Below are 22,500 nucleotides of genomic sequence, written 5' to 3'. Positions count from 1 at the left end.
GAATGAGTTGGAGAATGACTTCAGCAACTGTGACATTGCCTGTGGAAGGGACTGCAGGTGATCACAGCCTATAAAGCGACACCAGCTCTTACAGACACACCTGCCTTGGTTCTGGACAAGCTAAATAAACTCTATGCTCGTTTTGAGTCTCGCGAGTCTACTGTAAACCGGGGGATGAAGGTGCTCTTCCAGTAGGAGGAGACATCTTACAGGTCTCAGAGGGTGAGGTCGGCAAAACCTTTAAAACGGGTTAAAATTCACAAAGCTGCCAGCGCTGATGACATCCCGTCTTGTGTATTCAAGACGTGCGCCACTCAGGTGCCACAAACCTACACTGACATCTTCAACTTGTCCCTGCCCTGGTGCACAGTGCCTTTGTGTTTCACAAAGACAACGATTGTGCCAGTGCCCAAGAAAAGTGCTGTGTCTTGCCTGAATGACTACCGGCCCATTGCCCTAACCTCCGTGGTGGTGAACTGTCTGGGGAGACTGGTTACAGCCTACATCAATACACACCACCCTGCTTTCCTGGACCAACTTCAGTTTGAATATAAGCACAACAGATCTGTGGATGAAGTCATCTCCATCACCTTGCATACTGCCTAGCTCACCTGGACAAGAAAAACACCTGTCAGGATGCTGTTAACTGACTACAGCTCTGCCTTTAACACTGTTGTGCCATCAAGAGACCTGGGTCTGAGCAGCCTCCACACGCTGTCAGAGGAGGGCTGAGTCCATCATCAAGGACGCCAGCCACCCAGCTCACTCCCTATCCTCTCTTCTCTCCTCTGGTAAGTGCTACCAGAGCAAACACACACATACTGGACACGCACACCGAGTAAGCAGCAAACAGTGAGCAATAACACACACACAGACACAAATATTGAACACACAGACACACACACACACACACACACACACACACACACACACACACACACACACACACACACACACACAGTAAGCAGTAAACAGAAACAACAAAGGGGTGGTTAATGTTACACATGACTACATTTGTAGAAGTTTAGCAACAGACAGTAACTAAGCGGGCGGGACTTCAGGTTGAAAAATGACCAATCACAACAGGCAACTTCCTTGGTTCTGTCCCCCAAACTGTCAAAAGTCAACCCACGCGAGCAAAGCTGTACTTCAAGAGAGCGAGCAGAACTCATCTTGGAGAGCGTATGGCCCCCAGCTGTTGTTTTTCTCGCTCGCTGCTGTGTCTACGCGAGTGAATTAATAGTATTTGCTCCTGAGGATGTTGTATTGCGCTTGCAAGATATGACACTATTCTACCACCATAGACCTCTGTCAACTGTCACCTCTGTCAACTGTCTACTCCACACGCTGTCAGAGGAGGGCTGAGTCCATCATCAAGGATGCCAGCCACCCAGCTCACTCCCTCTTCTCTCTGCTTCCCTCTGGTAAGCGCTACCAGAGCATTACCACCCACACCACACCATTCAGACACAGTTTTATACCACAAGCTGTCAGAATCCTAAATGGTCAGTGACTAAACAGTTCCTTCCCTTTATTGCCCACATATGCTGCCTTATTTCTTTTATGATATGCTGTACTGGATACATTGCCATGGTCGCTACTGACTTTTTAAATTCTACCCACACGGTTAATTTCACACTTGCTATACTGCATCCGGGATGCATATAGTTTCTAGTGTTCATGTCTCATGTCCATGGGCCTGTGGTTTTATGTGTGTATAGTCGTCTTACATGTAGGTATAGGGGTTGTGTGTGTGTGTGTGTGTGTGTGTGTGTGTGTGTGTGTGTGTGTGTGTGTGTGTGTGTGTGTGTGCACAGTAGGCCTAAATGTATGGCTGTGTAATGTGTGCATGTATGGAGTATGGATAGTATGGCCATCAGTGGTCTTGTATTGTCTCATATAGAGTTGTCTCTCCATCTACCCCCCACTGCCCCACTGTGTTTATTTACCCCTTTTATGCTTGCACTACTGCAACAAATGGAATACGAATTTCACTGAACTGCAAGGTATATCCAACAAAAATCTTGAAACTTAAAACAAACACACACATACACACACACACACACACACACACACACACACACACGTTCACACACTGACACACACACAGGAAAACAAACACACACTCCCAAGCACCCCACTGCCAATGACAACACCAGACTGCAGCATATCATTTGTTGTATTGAGAGGATGATTGGCTGTGATCTACCATCACTCCATGACCTGCAGGACCCTGAGGTCATCCCTTAGTTATGCTGCTACAAGCCTATAGGCTGCCAGGGGCCTCTCGTGTATCATGCTGTACAAGTTCTCCTTCCTCCTGTCTCTGCCATCTCTCTGATGTCTGGCTACTGTAACATGATGTTTTAACTCATTAATGAACACAGTGAAATTATCTCCATCTCTTTTATAGAAGAAACAAATCAGTTAAAAATATTCAGAATGTTCAAATCAGTTCAATGTATTAGCTATAGTGCAAGCACACACACAATGGTTGAGTAGCCATGTTAGCACCAGAATATTACTGACCAGCACCTAAGAGACTAAACGGACACCATCATGGAACCACATACTGTATGTCATGCGGTGGTCTACAAAGTGTTATGGACGTCCTGCCTCTTAATTAGACTGTAAACTGTCATGGCACTAGACCTGTAAAGCAGCAGGACATGCCATTCAATAATTCACCTGAATCTGAAAAAAGATCCAATGACCTTTTCTCTCTCAGTCTTGTGTTATGCTGCTCTGATCTTTCCCCTTCATTCCACTCTCACAACACTCAAACTTTCCTCCAACAAGTTTAGTACAGCCAGACACTGTCTAAATTACATTTAGCTGTGAGGGTGCTTCCCACCGAGAGCCAGGTGTAAAAGTCCATCTTCAGAAAGTAAAAGTCCTACCACATATATATGAGATCACCTGTGTTAAGTGCACAGGCAGATCCAATACTTGGTTGGACTTTTACACATCACTGTACACTCTCTCTGGGGCTTTCCAAAACCAAAACCAAAAACTGGAGAGAGGTTCTCATGAGAGAAGGAGAGGATGTGGATGGCGCACACACACACACATATACACACACACACACACACACACTCGCATTTTAACTCACACCACTTAATGCATCCATGTAAATCACTCACATTTTCTTGGTCCTGGTTTAATCCTGCACTTTCCTCCACTGTCATACCTTAAGAAGGATGAGAGAAGAAAATACAGTTTGACACAAAACAGAGTTTATATATAATTCTTTTTTTCAGACCCAGGGGGATCCATATTACAGTAAAAAAAAACACAAGGTAAAAATAGAAAAAAATAGAGTCAGATGGTCAATACATAATTATAGTTCAACACCACCTCATTGAAGTGTCGGACATAGACAGAACACATATAAGTGGGAATATATGGTTTGTGCTTTTCCCCTTACACCACTATGCTCTGGCCAAAGTCCCCCTTTTGCAAGAAGTCTCATTATACCCATTGACACTACTAGGGCAAATGTAGAAATAAACTAGAAAAGCACTCGGAGAGCGCAGAGCGCAGACCTCTGCCTCATCTGCTTGATGAGCGCTGTCACTCCACTATTCCCAGTGATAGCCCTGGCCACGTCTGAACACACTCCCACATGGCGAGACCAGTCAAGTCCATCTGCCTCAATGTACTCTTCCAAACTGGAAAAATGTCTCTCCTTTTGGCTCTACTTTCAAAAAGGTGTCAACTTTAACTGAGCCAGCCAGCAGGTAAAATAGCAATAGAACTCGTAGATGTCACTGACTTTAGCAGGGCTAAGCCTACACTTTCTGATGAACATGGAAAATATAATGTTCAGATAAGCAACAAATTAATATAATGCTATTTCATAACAAAACTCTAACAATAGGAATACTTTTTGCGGCCCCACTTTGAACACCACTATTTTAGAGCATAAACTGTATGAAGAGTGGGCAAAATGTCTGATGTCACCCATAGGTTTAGAAGCAAAAGGGTGAAAGTCTTGTAACTCCTTACCAACTACTCTTCTAATCCATCTGGTCAATTTAAATTGTGGCCTATCATTACCTCCGCCAAGGAGGTTATGTTTTCATCGGGGACCGGCGTTTGTTTGTTTGTCTGTCTTTCTGTTTGTTTGTCTGTCTGTCTGTTTGTTTGTTAGCAAGATAACTCAAAAAGTATTGGATGGATTTTGCTGATTCCGGAGCCATTTATGTGTTTCGCTTAGTGGTGTAATGGCATGGTATGGCCATGTGGTGGCAATGTGAATAGTTTGAAAGACAGGCATAGTCTTAGGATATTTGCAGTTGTTATATAATTTCTCCACACTGCTCCAGTGGATTTCTGTTATATTCTTGCTGTATACATCTTCAACAAAAATCGACTTTATTATCATTAAAGTACAATGGTTGCTGACATAATTCCACAACATTTCTTTGAACTTATTTTTTAAATATTGCTTTTGGGAATGAATGAGAGTCAGCGGGAGCCATACATCAGTCAGTCCAAAGAATCTTTTTCCGGATTGAGTGACGTTGGGGGTTGAACATACTGTATGAACAGTTGTGATGCTCATTTTAGTATTCAAGTGTGTTTTATTGTTCTGTGTGCTGAGGATGTTATTCATGTATCAAAGTTATTTGTGCATTTCATTATTTACCTACAAATTGAACTGAACAGGAGCTTCGCCCTTCAGTAAGTCACTGTGCAAGTTGTCTTAATGATCTGTTGCCTGGGTAAATGTGGTGTTATGAATTTTAGAACTGTAGAAGTGTACACTATTCAGGAGCCTCATATGTGTGAACTGAGGGACTTTTACTTGCAGTACTTAAAGCACCATGACATCCCCAGTTTAATATGTGGTAGGAGACCATGTGGAAACATGAGAATATCAGGTCTCCAACAAAGGATACAAATGGATGAACAGTTCCACTAGAACCTCATCAAACTAACTAAACTTTATGATAAACACCAAGCACTCACATGAAAGTCTCTAGTTTACTGTTGGGATCATTCAGTCTCTCTGTGAGCTGTTTGACACCTGAGTCTCCTGGGTGATTGTAGCTCAGATCCAGTTGCTTGAGGTAGGAGGGGTTTGATTTGAGGGCAGAACTCAAAAGAGAACAGCCCTCATGTGTGATGAGACAACCAGACAGTCTGAAACAGAAGATCATCTTTCGTCATTGATAAAGAAGGAAAAAGCATTAAACGGTACACCATGCACATTCAGGAATTATGAATGAAAATCCCATAAACATCTAAATACATACTTTACTAACAAGAGTCACAGACTGTTACAGGTTTGAGGTTGCATGTACTTTTCATGCCCTTTTTGGCCTGCTCTGTCGCTATCCCTTTTATAAGTGGAGATGGGGCGTATCTTTCGCCATTCTGACACAGAGTGACGGGCCGACTGAGGGCCAGCCCCCTGTTATAAAAAGCCGGCCTATTTCAAGGTGGCTCTCTCTCCCAAATTCACTTTCCAACAGTCTGGCTGCCATTCTGGCATTCTTTTGCACTATTTTTCTGATCCCCACACTTTATTAATTGTTTGACTATTTTATTTTTCAGTTGAGTGGTTGCAGATTTCTTGCACATTTTTATTTGTGAGATTAGCTAACGCAGGCCAATACGTTTCCCGGAAGACTAACTTTTTCACTTTTCTTGGGAGCGGTCTGTGCCCCATGAAGGGGAGGCAGGCTAACACCCTTTTTTTTCCCCTTTTTGTTTTCCTGTTCTGTCTTAGTTTGCAACCGTCTCTTATTATTCTATTAATACATTCTACACAACTTCACCAAAACTCTATGCCTTAAGTTACTAGAAAATATCATCATCATCAACAACAACAACAACAACAACATGAACACCACTGCTTTACTGCTGATTTCAAGAGCAGCTTCGTTCTGTTCAGGTTACAACACAGTCAGAGCTGACCACTGCCACTCTGCTAGTCCACCAGTTACAGAGGTGTCCCAGATGCAGCTTTAAGCTCTACTCTGCTTCAATTACAGTAGGTTGTCTATTTTGAACGGATACTAGCCTGGCTAGCGTCTACCACTTCTCAATGAGATGTGGTCTGGCAACCAAACGTTCATTTTCCCGTATTTGGCAAAAATGGCCAGATCCGTTCATTGAGCGCCACGGATGTGGATCAAATGTGTCTTGCTTTCCCCCCTGTTCTGTGATTGGTCCCCTATCTGAGGCAAAAATTAAGGAGGTAGTTTCCAGGCTGCCTTAGCAGCGCGAATCAAATCGTGTGCAAGGCAGCATGGGAACACCCAGTCAAGACGGATACAGCATCTGGGACACTTCTGAACACAGGGTTTACAGTATGCTCTGTAACATTTCATCAGGTGGAGATAAATGAAGTAATAATATAGTTTCCTTTCCGAGAAAAGTGTTCTAGTCGTTTCTGGTAAACAGACTGAAAAGTTTGTTGTATTTAAATCATAGTGGTGGCTGTACATAGGGTGTGAAGGAGAACCTGTGAGATACTTTCACTGGTTATGTGACCTGCATCACAACAAGGCCTAGTTATTGTAACAGACATAGATAGTTGGCAGGACTATCCTGGAATGATTTTGCAAAAACAGAAGTGTGACCAGCTAATGAACAACAAACTAATTCAGCACAAGCATCATGCACATGGACCAGCACCAATCAGGAGACGTGTGATACTAGAATGAACGTCAAGCACACAAACCTTAAAGTCTGCAGTTTACAGTGAGGGCTACTTAGTCTTGCAACGAGAAGCTGAACTCCAGAATCCTTCAGGTCATTGTGACTCAGGTCCAGTTCTGTCAGGGAGACCAGTGTCTCCATAGCAGAGGCTACAGCCTTACAGGATTCCTCTGTTAGCTTACAATCAGCAAGTCTGCATAGAGTGAGAGGCCAAGAGACACAGAATAGAACATGGCATGGTAGCATGAATATACATAGAGAATACACTGGTAAAAATGTTTAGGACCAATTACAATAAAGGATGGGATAAACAAATATAGAAGATAAAACAAAACACAACAAAACACAAAGTGCATGATGATGCAGTTGTGCTCTTAAGATTATATACTTTGGCAAAATTTTGAGAATTAGAATAGGGGTAATACTTTACAAATGTATTACTTTACAAATTATTACATATTTAGTAATAGTTTGGTTTATAATGGAAAACATATTTCACATTATTTAAGTATAAAAATCTAGTTTAAAACATATTTTGAGATAGGCTTATTTTCTATGAACAAACAATTCATAATTGTTTGTACAAATGCTTCACTAATGAGAAATAATGTACGAGCAATACTTTACTAAATACTACAAACCATTTACTAATAGTTTAAAAATGCTTAACAAACAAAGAATAGTGTGTAGTTATTATTATGTGTTACCTTTACCTGAACATTTTCACTTACTAGAGATTTGCCAATCTTTCATTAAATAAACTTTACATGCTCTTACACAAAACAGCACACACATGTACATAACTTGTGCAGTGTTACACAAATACGTAACACAGCTTGTGCAGTATTCTCTGTGCCTCTTCCCTGTTTTTGTTCCACCAGTTATACTGCTATTGAATTTCGTAAAAACAGAATACCCAGGATGGGACAAACACATATAAAGGATAAATTACAGGACACAACAATATAAAAGACAAAGTGCATGATGATGCACCTTTGTGCTCGTAGTTATATACTCATAGAATTATTAACAACTCCCTATTGCACAAACATACATAAATAGTTGGCAGAACTATCCTGGAATGATTTTGTAAAAAAAAAAAAAGTGTGATCAGTTAATGGACAGAAACAGCACATGCATAATGCAATCAGGAGTAAGTGTGATACTAGAATGAGTCAAGCACACAAACCTTAAAGTCTGCAGTTTACAGTGATGGCTTCTTAGTCTTGCAACGAGAAGCTGAACTCCAGAATCCTTCAGGTCATTGTGACTCAGGTCCAGTTCTGTCAGGGAGACCAGTGTCTCCATAGCAGAGGCTACAGCCTTACAGGATTCCTCTGTTAGCTTACAACCAGCAAGTCTGCATAGAGTGAGAGAGCAAGAGACAGAGAATAGAACATGGCATGGTAGCATGAATATACATAGAGAATACACTGGTAAAAATGTTTAGGACCAATTACAATAAAGGATGGGATAAACAAATAAAGAAGATAAAACAAAACAAAACACAAAGTGAACGATGATGCAGTTGTGCTATTTAGTAATAGTTTGCAACTGGTTTATAATGGGAAATGCATTTCATATAAATGGTTGTTGCATTATTTAAGTAAAAAACATCTATTTACAAACATATTTTGGGATAGACTTATTTTCTATGAACAAACCATTTATAATTGTGCATACAAATGCTTTACTAATAAGAAATAATGTACGAGCAATACTTTACAAACCATTTACTAATAGTGTAACAATGCTAACAAACGAAGAATAGTTTGTAGTTATTATTATGTGTTACCTTTACCTAAACACTTTCACTTACACTAGAAATGTGCCAATCTTTCATTAAATAAATTTCACATGCTCTTACATAAAGCAGCACACACATGTACATGACTTGTGCAGCGTTACACAAATACGTAACACAACATGTATGGTCCTCTCTGTGCCTCTTTCCTGTTTTTGTTCCATCTGTGTGTTATGCTGCTATTGAATTTCATAAAAACAGAATACCCAGGATGGGACAAACACATATAAAGGATAAATTACAGGACACAACCATATAAAAGACAAAGTGCATGATGATGCACCTTTGTGCTCATAGTTATATTCTAATAGCTTTTTGGAAAATATGATTGATAATACAAAACATTTTATTTTATTTAGGGATAGTTTTCAGGTGAAGCCATTTATCATCACACAATTGTGTGTGTGGCTAATTGATTACGTATACACAAATTGACACACCCCAATTTAACTGCCTATTAGGGGTACGTTTCAACAGCTATTACATGCTTGACTGTAATTAATTTGTGTCTGTATATAAACAGTCCATAGGTTTTGTAGTTTCAGTGAGACTTCTGTACATCACAACTTTCTATTGCACAAACAGACACAGGTAGTTGGCAGATCTATCCTGGAATGATTTTGTAAAAACAGAAGTGTGATCAGTTAATGGTAATAAACTTAATCCAGCACATGCATAATGCAATCAGGAGACGTGTGATACTAGAATGAACATCAAGCACACAAACCTTAAAGTCTGCAGTTTACAGTGAGGGCTACTTAGTCTTGCAACGAGAAGCTGAACTCCAGAATCCTTTAAGTCATTGTCACTCAGGTCCAGTTCTCTCAGGGAGACCAGTGACTCCATAGCAGAGGCTACAGCCTTACAGGATTCCTCTGTTAGCTTACAACCAGCAAGTCTGCATAGAGTGAGAGGCCAAGAGACAGAGAATAGAACATGGCATGGTAGCATGAATAGGCTACACATAAAGAATACACTGATAAAAATGTTTAGGACCAATTACAATACAGGATGGGACAAACAAATATAGAGGACAAATTATAGGACCTCAAAACAAAACAAAAGATTCTTGTCTGTAGTTTGAGATCATTTGAGTTAAATTACTGTTGTTTGGTGATGACGTATGTTAACCACGGGGGACACAATGATAACGATAGGCTAATCGCTCTCATAGAATTTTGGAAAATATGACTGACAGGTGAAGCCATTTACAGTATCATCACATAGTTGTGTGTGTGTCTGATTACATACACACAAATTGACACACCCCAATTTAACTGCCTATTAAGGGTACGTTTCAACACCTATTACATGCTTGACTGTAATTAATTCATTTTAGCATATAAACAGTCTATACATTTTGTATTTCAAGTGAGACTTTTGTACATTCTACCCAGGGCTCAAACACATTTCACCTACACGTATAACTTCTACCAACTATTTTGTCCCACATACATATGGCTCATAACTGCATTGCAGTTCTCTTAGTCCCACAGACAGCAGCTCCACTCCTTTATCCTGCATCCTTCATCTTCTCAGATGGGAAGGTGTCCTTCGTTAGATTCTTTTCTTCTGCTTTTTCTTATAACCTGCCTGTAATTCACTTATACTTTTTATTCCCGTAAGAAAGTCTGGTGGCTCTGTAAAGAGGATGTTTTCCCTCCCGACTTGGCTAAGATAACAACTCTCTCCTTTGGCTGCAAATTAAAAACGCTGGAGTACTGTTGTGATTCACATGTGTTTGAGGTGGCTACTAATACTGCTGGTTTGGGGAGATGGGTAAGTTGACACTCTCTAACAGGGTGTTCACACTGTCTACGTCCGTCAACGGATCTCATCGACTTTGCATGGGGCGGACTCGAAAGGAATTGTGGGTCCGTACGTTCCTTAAAGGGATATTCCGCCATTTTTGGAAATACGCTCATTTTCCACCTCCCCTCGAGCAAAACAATCGATATTTACCTTGTTCCCGTTCATCCAGCCATTCTGTGAGTCTGGCGATACAACTTTTAGCTTCAGCCTAGCATAGATCATTGAATTGGATTAGACCATTAGCTTATCGCCTGCTAGCTTCATGTTTAAAAGTGACTACGATTTCTGGAAATTTTCTCATTTAAAACGTGTCTCCTCTCAAGTTAGAAAGTGCAATAAGACCAACTGAAAATGAAACCTGGCGTTTTTCTAGGCTGATTTGACATGGAACTACACTCTCATCTGGCGTAATAATCAAGGCAACTTGCACACTACTGGCACTACTATTGCTTGTTGTCTATGGGGACTATTTTCAGATGCTGCGTACGATATCACTGCGCCTATGGTACGTTTGCAAGTTGCCTCGATTATTACGCCAGATGAGAGTGTAGTTCCATGTCAAATCAGCCTAAAAAAATGCCAGGTTTCATTTTCAGTTGGTCTTATTGCACTTTCTAACTTGAGAGGAGACACGTTTTAAATGGGAAAATTACCAGAAATCTTAGTCACTTTTAAACATGAAGCTAGCAGGCGAGAAGCTAATGGTCTAATCCGATTCAATGATCTATGCTAGGCTGAAGCTAAAAGTTGTATCGCCAGACTCACAGAATGGCTGGATGAACGAGAACAAGGTAAATATCGATTGTTTTGCTCGAGGGGAGGTGGAAAATGAGCGTATTTCCAAAAATGGCGGAATATCCCTTTAAGCTCCGCTGCCTCCGTCAAAAAAGTTAACGGTGCAGTCAGACGCTTGCGTCCGCCAACGTTCGTCCGTTGTTTTCCCATTCACTTTACATTGGCTGGACTTCATTTCATGCCGCACTGAATTGTGGGTCCGATGCGTTGCCTGAGATACGTTGGCTGTGTCCAGAAGTCAAGCGTGCACGCTGGGCAGTGTGCATTTTCCGGAAGTTACGTCAGAATAGACTGTCCGAAAGTCAAGCGCTCTCACTAGTGGGTACTTCGTTTGGCGTGATTTCCAAGCGTGCATCGATGCATCTTTTTTGGCCTCAGATATCCCATAATCCATTGCGCAGCGCAGGTCAAGCTCCATACGTCATGCAAATCGTCAACACACCCCGAGTCAGGTGACGCCAACTAGTTAGTGCTGTCCAAATGTAGGTAGGGACGCACACTGAGGAGCAAGCTAACTAATACGCTACTGAGAAGAAGGTACTACCCAGCGTGCACGCTTGACTTCTGGACACAACCGTTGCCTCCCAGGGGGTCAGGTTTTGACTGATTAGCTTCGCTGATCTGTGAGCAACAGACCTTGAGAAGAGCCAGCAGGATCCTTCAGGACCCATCTCACCCCCTCTTCTCCACATTTGAGTGGCTCCCCTCTGGGCGTCGTCTCCGATGCCCGGGCTGCAGGACTCAGAGAAGGAGGGCAACCTTTGTGCCCAGGGCTGTCCTCCTGCTCAACTCGCAGCCATCGCTGACCCAAGAAGTGTGTGGAGCCGCACCCAATCCCAGCCCCACCCCATGCCCCCAGCCCATCCCCATCCAGTCACTTCAACCCAGCCCCACCCAACCACCCATCACCCTCCACCTACCACTCACCTCCTAAGTATGAGCTGTGTGGAGGGTTGGACTGGACTTGATTGGCCTGAAGGACATGAATGCACTGCACTTTAAAATTGCATTATTTATTATTTATTATTTATTTATTGTGTGTGTGTGTGTGTGTGTGTGTGTGTGTGTGTTGGTGTGTGGGTGTGTGTGTGTGTGTGTGTGTGTGTGAGTGAGAGAGAGTGTGAGTGTTGGCTGTTTATTGTGATCTGGACTGCTCAGCGTGCTTCTTAATTGCCCCTTGGGGATGAATAATGTTTTTTGAATTGAATTGAATTGAATTGATTAGCAAGGCACTTCCTCGTCGCAATTTTCCAGAAATACATCACGTCCGGTGCCGTTTTCCCTGCGTTTTCCTCATGCTGATTGGTGGCTGTTCCACTCTCAGCTCATGCACGAGCTTAGTGTGGGCACAAGCTCTCCTTCTGTACCTTACGTCAATCAGTAACCTGGCACTTAATTGGCTAAGTAAAACGGCACCGGAAACAAGTCCCTTGAAACGCCATGTTGAAGCCTGAAAAAATCGTTCAATTTTGGCACTTTTCACTAGCCTAGCATTCCCATTGAAATGAATGGGGGCGGGACTTGTTCACTTTCTCCAGTTCTTATAATACCTCCATGTTGCCTCCGCTAAAAAGTTGAGAAATGTTCAACTTTTGACGGATCGCGCAAGCGCCAGCCAATGAAATTCAGTGTATGCAAATTTTCGAACACTGACAAACCAATCAGTTCGCGTTTATGGAAATGTGACAAAATGAGGCATACGTTGGTGGACGCAGGCGTCTGACTGCACCGTAAGAGCTCATGTTTTTCCCTCCTCCTGTCTGACAGAAGAGGGAGCTTGCTGACTGCATTGAGAAAACTGCTTTGGCATAATTGTGACATGTTGGCTGAGGTGTTTTAGCCATAGGAAATAACTAGGGCCGGGACTTTAGCGCGTTAATTACGATTAATTAATTACACAAACATTAATGCGTTAAAAAAAATTACGCATTTTAATCGTATGCCTATTTATTTTTGCACCGCGGAACGTTTCTCACTGGATGAGTTTCAGACGGACCGATTATACTGGAGCACCAAGAAACGCGCATGAGTTCGGTTCAGACAAAACAAACCACAGTGGCACAGTGAACATGAACAAAGAAGCCGATGTGACCGCGTTGGTTGGCCCCGTGGATGGGAAATGTTACAAAAAACGAACGGATGGAAGCATAGATAAGAGCATGGTTGTGTGCAACCTATGCAACAAGGACGTATCACCGCAGGTATCACCTCAGTGCAAAACATAAAGCAGCTAGCTGCTAGCGTGGACAAAGTATTGTGATACTCCAGACACTTGAGGGAAACCTCTGAGCTTTATTTATTAAACAAATAGCAACCAAGTTGCTGTTACAGCCACAACTCACGCTTATAACAATAATCCACCGCACCTAATTCCATGTCCAACTTTCATAGACCTAAAAGAAACTTCACACTCAGAACCGCATACAAGCACACACGCACACACGTAAACTCCGCCCCCCAGTTCCCCTTAAAGGGACACAACAATTTCATGAACTCAACTCAAGGTAACAGGTGACACAATTAACAGGATATCACAGTATTATAGTTTACAGAAGGTCTACCTATCTATAGGCTACATGAATTTCTGAAAATGTACTATTTCTAAATATGGTATTGCTACACTTTATGGCAAAAATTGCACTGGTCTGTTGGACTTATTAATAAACAATATTTTTGTTGTTTAATCTTAGGCCTATGTATTCAGTCATCATCCAATAGTAGGCTATACTAAAAATCCATGTGAAAAAAAAATACTTCTCACTGTTCTCAGGTCATATATTTATATAAAATTAAAATGTGATTAATTTCGATTAATTAATTACAAAGCCTCTAATTAATTAGATTATTTTTTTTAATCGAGTCCCAGCCCTAGAAATAACCTTTTTATTATTCCAACTACAGTAGGTGCATAATATGTGAATGTCTCTGGTAAGAGTTTTGATGTTTTGATTATTCTAAAACCTTTTGGTGGATAATAACGCAGAAATTTTACAATCCTAGTGATTTTACAGAATGCTTTTTGAGAAATTACCATAATCATTCTAATGATTTACGATCACCTTATACAATGCATAAATAATTACACCTATGATCTTCACAGAGGGAGTTACCTAAACACTTTTACTAACACTAGAGATTTACCAATCTTATAAATGTCACTTATACAAAGCAGAACACACCTGTACATAAACACAACTGATGCAGTGTTCTCTGTGCCTCTTTCCTGTTTTTGTTTCGTCTGTTTCAAACTGCTATTGAATTTCACCTAACATCTATCAGCTATTATGTCACTATCCGCATATGGCTCATAACTGACCTCAGTATCTCCAGTTTGCATTGTGGATATCTTAGTCCCACGCAGAGCAGTTTCACACCTTTATCCTGCAGGCCATTGTTACTCATGTCCAGCTCTCTCAGATGGGAAGGTGTCCTCTGTAGCACTGATGCTAACAGTTTACCACTCGCTTTAGTGAGTTGACAATGATTCAGCCTGTTAAGTACATAAAGACAGCATAGTGTAGATGCCATTATTTTACAGCTTTCTTTTGAGAGAGGACACCAATTTAGTCTGTTTAAAAGTTAAGGTTTGGTCTGCTTGACCTATCTGAGATCTCACTAGTATTCTATTACAATTATTTCCATTCACATTCAAACACACTGATCAACACCTAGTGCTGAGAAATGAACATCTCAGTCAGTTGTGCCAGATCCCACAATAACATTAATGTTTACCCACCAAACTCTCCTTGTGACATTCACTACTGGGAGCATTCTGTGGAGCCCTTCCTCTGATCTCAGGTACTTCTTCAGATTAAACTCCTCCATGTCTGTAGTTGACATGAGCAGCAGATAAGCCAGAGCTGAGCACTGGGCTGGAGTCAGGTTCTTCTCATCTGCTGAGTTTATGTACCTGGGTATCATTTAAGACAACATGTAAATCATACAATTTGGAATCTTACTAATACTCATTGTTAGCTGCTTAAGACTGCACCACTTTACTTCAAAACAAAGTTCAGAATATTAAAGCGATAGGCTAAGTGACAGTATTAAGCAGTCGCTTTTTCTTGACAATACAAGCATATGTACTATTCAGTACATTAAATATATTCTGAGAGATGAAGCTGACTTGATACCATAAGTAGGCTAATTCATAGTTTTACGGCCTCACAAAATGTTATTGTTGTATACAATGCAACTGCACCGCTCCAAACAAAGCCTTCGATATGTAATCCTACATGTAGGTCCAGAAAACAACAAAATATCATATTGTTCAGACAGACTGGCCTTTTATTTGTGTGTGTGAGCGAGTGTGAGTGTGATTGTCAGAAAATATTGCTTTGTGCAAGGAACCATCTACCATCATATGCTATTGAGACTTTACCCCCATATAATTTAGGCTACACTAATGTACTGTTTATTCACACCTCCACTGTCAAAGGAATAGGACTGTACTGAAATGTGTAAATCAATACCAAATCATTAAAATGAAGATCAAGTACTAGTACTGATTTTTTGATTTTGTAAAATCCCTCCCTATGGGTTCCTAAATTAAACTCTCTCCAACTGATGGCTCAAATGCAAATTGAGCCAAAACGTGATTGACCTCTGTGTGGATGATTGTTTTTCAATTTTGTGGATGTTTGTGAAAAATAATAAACGTTTCATTCAACTAAACACTTACAGATCTGTTATTATTCCTAATAGTCTGAAAATAAATGTGCAGAACATATAAATTGTTTTTAAAAGACCTGTCTAGATCCTGTTTTTAGAATGTTCACACCACTCTAACGTCTGGTGTAGGCAGTTCTATTGGTTAGTGTGGAAGAAGGTAACTGTATAGCACTCGCTCCATGAACAGATCGCTTCAGTTACATGCCCGGTGTGTAGCCTAGCTGTAATACTGGACTGATTTTGATGAAATAATTCCCTTCAACATCATGATCTTATTTATGCTCTTTGCCAAAACCTTCAAATTGGAAATGGTTTGTATGCATTACCCATTGATCTCCTCAATCAGTGAGTTGTCCCCAAGCTCATTCAAACAGTGGAAGAGGTTGATGGTCCGTTCTGGTGAGTCGTCTCTCTTGATGACTTCTTTGATGTATTGAACTGTGTTCTTGATACATGTTTCTCTGACAGCCAACTGTGGCAGCACATTATTCAGGGGGGACCTGATTTGAGGCTCCAACATTGGAGCCAGGCCAAGGAGGAAGCGGACAAAAAGATCCAAATGTCCATTCTGGCTCTGTAAGGCCTTGTCCACAGCAAGCATGTAAAGGTCAAACCTTGAGGGTGAAGATAGCCAGTGGTTTGTCTTCCTCCATGTTTTGGGGAGACGATTTCCCAAATAACAAGTTGCATTTTTGTTAAGAACGTAAAGAGCTGCCAAGAATTCCTGTACACTTAGATGTACAAAGCTGAATATATTATCTTCAGCTGCAGCACCCTCAACATTGAAGATCTGTGTACAAACTCCAGCCTGCAATGCTCCAGCCCTGACATCAATACCACAAGCTTTCAAGTCATGCTTATAGAATATCAAGGCGCCTTTCTCCAGATGTTTGAATGCCAGTTTCCCAAGTTTCACAAGCAACTGGCCTTTTTCTTTTGCACTCATCTTCATGTCAATGTCCAAGAATTCATTCATTCTTTTCAACTGAGTGCAAGTATACAGTGTGTACATTTCCGTCAAAGTTTTGGCTTTTTTTTCTTTGCTCTGATCTCCCAGTATTTCATCTACCACACTAGCTATAATACGGCAGAATACCGGTATGTGACACATGATGTGAAGGCTTTTATTCTTTTTGATGTAAAGAATGAGTTTCTCAGCTTTTTCTTTATTGTTTATGTTCTTCTGAAAGAACTGATCTTTCTGGTCATCATTGAATCCTCGCACCTCTGTCACAAAATTGATGCACTCATCTGGGATCAGACTGGCTGCTGCTGGTCTGGTTGTAACCCAGATGTGTGCAGTACTCAGTAATGTTCCTTTAATGAGACTTGTCATGAGGATGTCCACAGAAGTCTTCTCATTGAGTTCACTAATACACTTTTCAAAGTCTAGGTGGAGCTTGCTTTCATCCATACCATCAAGGACAAAAATAATTTTGCAGTTTGCGAATTCAGACAATTCTGTCAAATCTTTGAGTTCCGTGTAAAATGCAAGAAGGAGTTCAAGAAAAGTGTAATCTTTTTCCATAATCAAGTTCAACTTTCGAAACAGAAGAACAAAGACAAAGTCAATGTCTTGATTTGTTCCTCCATTAGCCCAGTCCGTGACAAACTTCTGCACTGCAACCGTTTTCCCCACACCAGCAATCCCCAAAGTCAAAACTTTTGTGGCAAACCTGTCAGTGAACATGTTTGCCAAGTTAACTTGCTTATCTTCCGAGCTTGGTCCTCTCCCAATTTGATTCATGTTAATTGGTGACACTTCATGTGCATTGGTGACCCCACCTGTGCGGCCCTCAACAATGTAAAGGTCAGTGTAGATATCTTCTACATTTTTAACTCCAGTGTCTTGATGAACAGCAGAAAACTTGGTTCTCAAGTGTGTTTGAAGCTTCTCTTTCAGTATTTTAACTTTCTGTGCTGAGCCATGACCTGAAAACAACAAAAATAACAGGTAATGAGAAATATCTGGCCACCTTAAGATATAATTTTTACTCCATTGCATGTATTATCAAGGTGCCATTTTACTTGTCAATCTGCTTTCTTTTTGCTTTCAGCCATTCTGTAATGCTGAACTATCATTGGAAGAATAAATGGTTACACTTTAGTTAAAGTTATTAACATAAAAGTGACATGACACTGCCATGACCATTTATGACATAACGCTAATGTTATTAAGTATCATTTGGTTTATGTCTTGATAGGATAGGTTTCATGTGCCATGATTGTGTCATGTCACTCTTATGTAGGTAGGCCTACAGAAGATAGATACCTTCAAGTAAAGTGTTACTGAATAAACATATTTTCCCTATTTCTTATCATTAATCATACACTAGTGCAGTGCACGTTCAAACAATGTTTTCAAAGAATCGTGTTGCTCAATGTAGTTGATGCATGTAGGTCATGTTAGATTGGCGATGATGTAGAATTGTGCAGTTAGTAGCGGTTCTTACTGACTTTGCAAAGTAAAAAAAGTGAAGGGGAAAGGTGTTTGAGTAGCAGCTAATGGCAATATTATACACATTACATACCCGTGCGTTTTTGCTGTTGTTGGGAAATTAAAACTAACCGCACGACATGGCCATGCCAGTGCTATTAACTCGGAAGTGATGAATGTTATACCCATAGCCAGATAGTCAAGAACGACTGCAAATTTTAACAGAATGCTACCGACGTGTGTGTGCCGGCATATTTTTGCAAGATCAGCAACCTGATCAGGCAACCGAATCGCTAGGGCAGTAGGCAAGCGCGGTTGTTGATGTAGTAGCCTATGCAACGTTACGTGACTTTGACAGCCTGCTTACCAACATGGGTGCATGTGTGTTGGACTCAGCATGTTTATCAAGATCAACAACTTTCACTCCTTGTGGCCCCTACCCACTCTCATGGAATATGATGACTTGACAGAGGTGGAAAAATCCAGTTTCAGATGGTAAATATCCTGACATGCAGATATGAGGTACCTATAATATAGGTATATGCCCTGTACTATGCAGATTGTGTTCTGGCGCACAAATGAATCAAGGCCCATTGCTTCTCAGTTGCTTCAAGTTAGCGAGAGCTACCTTGTTGATGAAAAGACGAAGCGGAAATATCCTTCAGGGGATAGAGAAGAAAAAAACTACAGGAACAGCTTCGGGTTTAAAGTCAACAAATAATAGCAAAGTCTAGCTGATCTGTTGACTTACTAAATGACATCTGAGTATATATAAATATAAATGTATATAAGCTATATAAATTATAGGTAAACATTTAATGTCATTGTAGCTCCTTCTAGCATTTTATTTCATTGTTTTATTTTTTTCATTTCATTCTAGGCCTAAGTAATGAAATGGTAAACATACCGAACGTTCGGAGAGCGTAGACAGTATGGTGGACCTGATGCTAAATAGGAGACCAGTTCCAGCTAGCCAACCCCATTGAATGTTGGCGCCACGTTAACATCAAATAACGTTACAGCTGAAGAGTTTTAATTCTTTGTACGAACATTTTCTATTTTCGGAGTAATACAACATTGTATTACATACCATACAGTAATTTCCCGCATATATGCCGCATTGTGTATAAGCCGCAGTACAGTGTTTTATGCAAGTTAAACTATATTAACCCCATATTAATTGTCCCCTGTATTAACGTCATAGTGGAAGAAATTTTGCTAAATCAATGTATAAGCCGCGGCTTATAGTCGGGAAATTACGGTATACGGATCCGAGTGCCCACGGGGACCAAGGTTCGAATCCGGCCTGCGGTCATATCCCAATCCCGCCCCATCTCTCTCTCCCACTTGTTTCCTGTCTTCCTCTTCACTGTCCTATACTAATAAAGGCAAAAAGGGCAAAAAATATTCTTAAAAAAAAAAAAAAATACAACATTGTGTGATTGGCGTCATAACTTCGGAAGTGTCTTACTGGCTGAGTAATAAACTTTTTTCCGAAAACAATGCTAAAGTCACGTAAGTTTGTGCATGCATCCAGAGGGAATAAAGCGTCATCAAAGGTCAGACCTCGATCAGACTATGTGCTTACGTCACATCTACGTCCCCTAAGCCTGTGCAGAAAGACAAGCAGCCCAACAGGACAATTGTTGAAATTTGAAATTGACCAATGCTTCATTGGTCTCTGCTGACGTCTGTGACTCTCTGTCCATATCTTTTATGGTCTATCTTCTAGGCCTGGGTCGGTACATGTATTCGTATCGAACCGATTTCGGTACGGGGGTCACGGTTCGGCACGCGCATTGCCACGCAGAATACTTCGGTACAGAAGTTTAATATGCTCGCAAGAGTTTCCTTCAGGACCTATTTAACTACTGCCACCTGTAAGCTCTGATTGGTCCGTGCGTGTAAACATGGCTATTGATTGGTCTATTGATTGTTGCGAGAGAGTGCTAACCATGGCGAGTGGCGAAGAGTTAGAAGACCCACCATCATCATTGAAGTCAATAGTGTGGGATAACTTCGGGTTCCCCGTGATATATAATAGCGATGGAGAGCGGGTAGTTGACAAAACAAGGACCGTCTGCCGTCGTTGTTCGACAGGTTTCAATTACTCGAGTGGGAACACTTCAAACATGCTAGCACATATCAAGCGACACCACCCAGATATCCCTGTCACCGGGACGAGACGGAAGAAAACTGTTCAATTACGTCTCCCAAATGTCTTACAACAGCCCCTTGACACGAGTACATCCAGAGCAAAGAAAATCACGGAAGCCATTGGAATTTACATCGCATCTTCTATGCGCCCATATTCCACAGTAGAAGAGGCAGGATTCAGATATCTACTACATGTGCTTGAACCCCGCTACACTCCTCCTTCCCGCAAAAGTGTAAGGGAATCGGTAGTGCCAGCACTGTATAACAGAACGAGAGGCATTGTGGAACAGGAATTAAAAGCGGCACATTCGGTTGCACTCACTACGGATTCGTGGACATCTCGGGCAACCGAGAGTTTCCTGACTGTCACTGCTCACTTCATTAGCACTGAGTGGGGCATGAGGACCGTGGTGCTACAAACGCGCCCTTTGCACGAACAACATACAAGCACGCATCTAGCTGAAAAGCTGACCGAAGTCGTGAGTGAATGGAACTTGAAAAAAAATGGGATGCCCCTAGCCGTCACCACAGACAATGCGAGGAACATTGTTAATGCCGTGGGGGAAGCGGGTCTCGGCCCGCATATAGGATGCTTCACGCATACCCTCAATTTGGCCGCAAAAAAAGCACTCGAGATCAAGCAGGTCTCGCATGTGCTTGCCAAAATGAGATCTACGGTCGGATTTTTCCATCGCAGCACCACAGCAGCACACGTTTTGGAGTGCAAGCAAGAAATGCTGGGCTTGCCGAAACACTGCCTAATTAACGATGTCGCAACTCGTTGGAACTCCAGCTTCGAGATGGTCGAGCGATATCTCGAGCAGCAAGCTGCTGTTTATTCTGCCTTAGCAGAGAGGAGTGTCAGAAACAAAGGCATCGGGAATCTTTCCGATCTGGAGCTGTCAAACGCAGAAGCCATAGTTGACGTAATGAGGCCACTGAAGACCATCACGGCAGTGATGAGCACAGAAACCACTCCATCCATTTCCATGATCCTGCCACTACAGACTACACTTCTGAAAGCAACAGAAACAAATGCAGCTGATGCACCAATCGCACCAATCGAGACATGAAAAAGGCCATCAGAGACAACTTCCAAGGTCGATATGATGACCCAGACCTCCGGGACTTCCTGAATAAATGTACTGCACTGGACCCTAGGTTCAAAACACTCAATCATCTGGATCCAACCAACCAGCAGAAAGTTCGTGATGATCTCATCAAAGAAGTTCTGAGCAGAGCAGAAAAGGTATGAATATAAGAACTATTCTTATTTTTTTGTATACTATAAATATCATGATGATTATTATTATGAATATGATTATTATGATTACTCAATACTAAAAAACGCCTGCAGGTGGCCGTGTTAATATTGCAATTTAATACTAGGCCTACTTCCCATCCACGTACAGCATTGTGGTCAGGTTGAAAAAATATTATTGTGTAATGACTACAAATGATATTCCTTAGGCTAAAGGGAACAATATGCTCTAATACTATCTTTTTAATATATTGTCTGTCTTTTTTATTTAGCAGAACGACACCCCACTGACTGCAGCAGAGGACAGCCCATCCACTTCACAGGCTGAGGCCACTGCTGTGCCAGGGATGGCACAAGATGAAGAGGCATCCTCCTCCGAACCTCCTTTGAAGAGGTCAGCCATGGCAGAACTTTTTGGCTCATTGTTCAAAGTTCAGGAAAGGAACCAGCCTGATTTGAAACATCAGTTGCAGGAAGAGGTCAGTGGTTACATTGCAAAGGACTGCACCTCAGTTGACTCTGACCCTCTCTCCTGGTGGAAAGTGCACGAGTCTGTTTATCCAAATCTAGCCGTATTGGCAAAAAGTTACCTGGCCATACCTGCCACTTCAGTGCCCAGTGAAAGGGTATTTTCAACAGCAGGTGACATAGTCACTGCCACCAGATCGACACTCAGCACCGAGAGTGTAGACAAACTTGTTTTTTTGAAGAAAAACCTTAAAATTGAATAAAGCTGTACAGTTGGTGATGGCAAATGCAGATGTTAATGTTAAAATGTTAAATTGAATGAGCACAATACACACAGCTGAACATAGCTGATTAATGTGAAATGCAAAAATGTTATGTTGTGATCTGTGAGGCCTACAGCTCATGTTCACTGAGCTATGTGAA

At 41.4% G+C, this 22,500-nt stretch overlaps 1 protein-coding gene across 2 annotated transcripts in view; it reads right to left on the bottom strand.

Annotated features, from left to right (window-relative positions):
• The window catches only part of LOC134089399 (NACHT, LRR and PYD domains-containing protein 12-like), a 30,390-nt gene that overhangs the window by 2,608 nt on the left and 5,282 nt on the right, over nt 1–22,500 (bottom strand). For both annotated transcript variants that reach the window (XM_062543845.1, XM_062543852.1), the window contains exons 5-12: nt 16,081–17,686; nt 14,820–14,993; nt 14,400–14,573; nt 9,204–9,374; nt 7,862–8,032; nt 6,695–6,865; nt 4,975–5,148; nt 3,144–3,190 (exon numbers count right to left, since the gene is read on the bottom strand). In XM_062543845.1, coding sequence (XP_062399829.1) covers nt 3,144–3,190; nt 4,975–5,148; nt 6,695–6,865; nt 7,862–8,032; nt 9,204–9,374; nt 14,400–14,573; nt 14,820–14,993; nt 16,081–17,686 — 2,688 coding nt within the window. The remainder of the gene's footprint in view (nt 1–3,143; nt 3,191–4,974; nt 5,149–6,694; nt 6,866–7,861; nt 8,033–9,203; nt 9,375–14,399; nt 14,574–14,819; nt 14,994–16,080; nt 17,687–22,500) is intronic.

The sequence above is a fragment of the Sardina pilchardus genome, chromosome 1 (genome assembly GCF_963854185.1).
Source record: "Sardina pilchardus chromosome 1, fSarPil1.1, whole genome shotgun sequence".
Classification (NCBI taxonomy): Eukaryota; Metazoa; Chordata; class Actinopteri; order Clupeiformes; family Clupeidae; genus Sardina; species Sardina pilchardus.
The sequence above is the reverse complement of the archived record's forward strand: the minus strand, read 5'-3'. Positions and strand labels throughout refer to the sequence as shown.